The sequence below is a fragment of the Otolemur garnettii genome, unplaced genomic scaffold (genome assembly GCF_000181295.1).
Source record: "Otolemur garnettii isolate 467f Iridium unplaced genomic scaffold, OtoGar3 scaffold00071, whole genome shotgun sequence".
Lineage (NCBI taxonomy): Eukaryota > Metazoa > Chordata > Mammalia > Primates > Galagidae > Otolemur > Otolemur garnettii.
The window spans coordinates 8,478,382-8,482,706 of NW_003852466.1; the positions used below are offsets into that span (position 1 = coordinate 8,478,382).

Sequence of the window (4,325 nt, forward strand, 5' to 3'; positions counted from 1 at the left end):
TTTTTTTTTTTTTTTTTGAGATGGGGTGGGGGTCTTGCTCTGGCTCAGGCTGGTCTCAAACTCCTGCACTCAAGCAATCCACCCAACACAGACTCCCAGAGTGCTAGGATTACAGGTATGAGCTACTGTGCCTGGCCTAATATGTACTATATTTTTAGACATTTAGTGGAAGGCACATCCAGTTAAGCATTTCCTAAAGAAATTGAAAATAAATAACACAATCTTTTTCTTAAGAGACCAATCTCAAAATATAGTAAAACAAAAATGTTAATTGGAAAACTTAGTTGGCTCAGTTGTGTAAGTAGAGAAGGAACTAAAATAGCTAGAGTGTTCTGTGTGGAGCATGAAGTAGAGTCACCTTAAGAACCTGAGTCCTTGTTCTTAGTGAGCTGGTACAATACTGGGGATGTGTGCCAGCCCAAAATTATCCCTAGGTGTTGAGAAAGCTGTCTCCTGTTGAAAGAGTTCCAAGGAGGTTATCCCATCTATGCTCATGTTAAGAAATATCAAGAGAAGTGTTCTGGAAGATGAGAGGCAGATCCTCTCTGCTGCCTGATAGCCACGTTTTGCTAGACCACTGGAAGCTTTGAAAAGCACAGATGTGATCTTGGCCCTTGAGGAATTTAGGGTTTGCTGGCTGAGAGTACAGATTCTTTGAGTCATATATATACAACATTCTCCGTGTGAGAGAACCTCTCAAGATTTCAGACAATTTAGAATTAACAAATTTTAAGCAAATAATAAATGAAAATAGTGGTAAAGAACTTAAATTTCATATGGAAATATGATTATTATTTTCAGCTGTGTCCATCAAGCTGCTCCCTTGGGGAACTCTGTAGGTTTCAACCTTATGTATAATATTCTTGTAGAAAATGCAAGTGAACTGTTACATTGTTTTTTCCCTTTCTTACATTAAAGCAATGTGGATAGATTGCCATTCAGCTTTTAAGTCCCCTGGCAGAAGTGTTTGCATATTTCAAGGCTTCTTTAAATGCTCTTGTAACAGATAAATGAGCAGAAACTAAAAGAGCTCTGTAAGGACACATCTTAATGTATTTCATGTAAACATGAAGGAGGTAAAGTCTCCATCTTTCTTTATGGCTGTGTAGTATTCCACGGTATACATATACTACAATTTATTGATCCATTCGTGTATCAATGGGCACTTGGGCGTCTTCCATGACCTAGTAATTATGAATTGGGCTGCAATAAACATTCTGATACAAATATCTTTATCGTAATGTGATTTTTGGTTTTCTGGATTATTATATATACCTAATAAAGGAATTTCAGGACACAATAACTAGGTAAATGACATGAAGGCTAAGTCAAGCAGTTTGATGAAAATATTTCAAATTGTATATGGAAACACCACACTATACCCCATGATTGCATTAATGTATACAGCTATGATTTAATAAAAAAGTATTTCATAAAAATGCTGCTATAATTGCAGGTCCTTTTGGAATAAATCATGGGATTGAGCTTCATTCAGATGTGGTGGAATATGCCAAGGAAAAATTGGAGAGCTTCATCAAAAATAGCGATAGCTTTGATAAGTAAGTATTCCTATCTGTAGTTTTTGTTTGAAAGTGCTTAGTATATGTAAAATGGCTGTTCTTGAGTACTGTTATTGGTCCTAAATTGCTCAATTGTAGCAAAAATCCATGCACTATAAAATGAGAAAAAATTAAGACAATTCTATGCTGTAATTTTTATTCCATATCATTCTATAGTAAGTTATAAATAACCTTTATTTGATAATTTTATTTTACTACCATTTTGATAGTAGCAATATTCCATTCATTAAGCATCATGCAAGTATCTTTTCTGGAGATCAGATGGAGAGGTGCTTGTGATGCAGTACTTTTCCACTACTGGTTCTGTACTTCTGGATAGTAGTTTAGTAATTCTGCCTCTTAAGTTGTAGCCCAAGGGTGGTACCTGTCACTATACAAAGAACTTTTTAAAAAATATTCAGCTACTTTATAATATATCCAGAAGAAATTTTAATAGAAATACATTGGTATATCTTGTGATAGGATTGTTTTTGAGAAATTTGTATAAAACCATTGTTATGAACTCGTACTTACACTTAGAAGAAATATTGCAGAGGATTTGGTCCTTGGGCTGGCAGGGAAAGTGTATTTGATGTATAATCTTGCTAAAATTTACATTGATAATGCTATGGAGTAGGGGTTTTTATGCTGAGATCCATCAACTCTGAAATTACGTAACATTTAGAAAGCTTTTATGTGTCTTATTTTTGTGTGTGTGTGACTTGTCTTATTTTCAAAGTGGTAAGGCCTTAAAAAGGAGAAGTACAGTTTAGAATACAGTCACTTTAGCAAAGTTTTACTGCAAAAACATTCAGAGTTCCCAGTTGGCTTGTTGGGAGTGGGTGCTCTCACTCATCCTCCGTCCCAGGCCATGACCATCAAGGTGAGAATCATTAGGGTGTCTGGACCAGAACTGAAAGTTTTCCAGAACTAGGTTGAGGGACAGTGCCATGAGACAGCCAGCCAGGAAGACCTCGTAAATGTCGCAAATATCTCCAGAAGAGTAGAGCTTCCTTTCTCCTCCCTTTCTCTGACCCTCTTCCCCTTCCCCTGGCACTTTTATTTCATTTGCCTTTACCCTTGCCAGTATGTATTTATTCTCTGGTGAGTGGCAATTAGATTGGCTGAAAACTCATGTGCTATAGGAAAATTTTCAGTGCTTAGAGAAAAGATGAGGTTTTGTTTTTTACCTAGGTGTGATTATGACTGGATTGTTAAAGACCTCAGTCAGACAGGCGTAAGGGAGTTGAAAATGTTCAGGTATTTTTTTTTTTTTTTTCTGTAACCCAATGGATTTGAGCAGGTCACTTGAATTTTCTGCATCAATTTACTGAACACTATCCATTATTTAAGCTTGTCTTTATAAGTAGCATTTAATTCATTTTAACTCATTTTCAAGTGGTTACTATGTTGGTTCATATTCTGTTTTTGAGAAAATAGTTATAAAAGTTTTCAGTCTAAGTTATTTGGTACGAGATTGGAATTCAATTTTAGCATCTCTTTGTGTCTTTATCATTTCTCTGTCTTAATTACTAGCATGGTAATGAGTAAGATGTGGACTTTTTTTTTTAACATAGTTAATAGAATTATCTTATGATTTTGTTGAATTTAATTTTTATTATTTGTTTTGATGTTAAAACAATGTATACATAAGGACTTTTAAATACATTTGAACTTAGAAAATATAAAGGTTTAATCAGCAAAAGCAAATGTTTAAGGTCTGTGACAAGATCTGTTGTATAATAGTTACTAATACATTTTACCTATTAATACATGAAAACAGATAATTCAATTTGGGGTCATTAATTGGGTAAAATAGACTCAAGGAAGAACTTTGATACACTGAAACAACTGTGTACAAGTATCTATACAGCTCTAGTTTATTGGTGACAAGTGTATAGTCCTGGGAAAGAGTAAAATGTCATGATTTAAAGCATTTATATGCTAATATAATTTAAGTATTAATCTGTTACTCCATGTTTGAAGATAATACTTAAGAGTTTCAGTTTTTTAAAGTATTCTAAAATTGTTTTCCTATAATTGTAAGATTAACAAATTTCCTTAGCTTATATTTCTTGAACTTTATTTTTGTTGTTTCTGTATTATACAGGTTTGTCATTTTAAAAATGAATCATAAAATACAGTGACATGACTGATCTAAATGTTTCTCTATAATTTTTAGTGGTCTTGTTTTGTGATAATAATTAGGCCTTGTAATATACGTGTTTCTGAAGTGTTATCACTTATTCTTCAAACTGATCCTTTTAGTCTGAGGAAGACAGTTATTGAATATTTTATTTTGCTAGTTTTCAAACAGTATGCCAACAGATTACTGTTACGTGTTTCAAATTATAAAATACCTTGTTGGGCAGCGCCTGTGGCTCAAAGGAGTAGGGCGCCTGTCCCAAATACTGGAGGTGGCAGGTTCAAACCTGGCCCTGGTCAAAAACTGTAAAATGCCTTGTATACAAAGAGTAGCCGATATTATAAAATGTTTCATTTTGTATAAAGTAGTAAGTTGTTGGATCCAGTGTGTTCTTTTTATATAATTTGGTTTTTGTGACAAATTATAAAGATCAAATATTTTTTTCCTATCTTACATGTATTTCGATGATTTCTTTTTTCTTCTTCTTCTTCTTTTTTTTTTTTTTTTTTTTTAAAATGAATGCTGTCAAGCTGTTGCCCTAGGTAGTGTGCTGTGGTGTCACAGCTCACAGCAATATCCAACTTGAGCTCAAGCAATCCTCTTCCCTCAGTTTTTCTATT

General features: G+C 33.9%; 1 protein-coding gene across 1 annotated transcript in view; it reads left to right on the top strand.

Annotated features, from left to right (window-relative positions):
• Positions 1 to 4,325, top strand: part of PCMTD1 (protein-L-isoaspartate (D-aspartate) O-methyltransferase domain containing 1) — an 85,775-nt gene that overhangs the window by 50,730 nt on the left and 30,720 nt on the right. Inside the window, exon 3 of the mRNA XM_003793704.3 lies at positions 1,457 to 1,559. Coding sequence (XP_003793752.1) covers positions 1,457 to 1,559 — 103 coding nt within the window. The remainder of the gene's footprint in view (positions 1 to 1,456; positions 1,560 to 4,325) is intronic.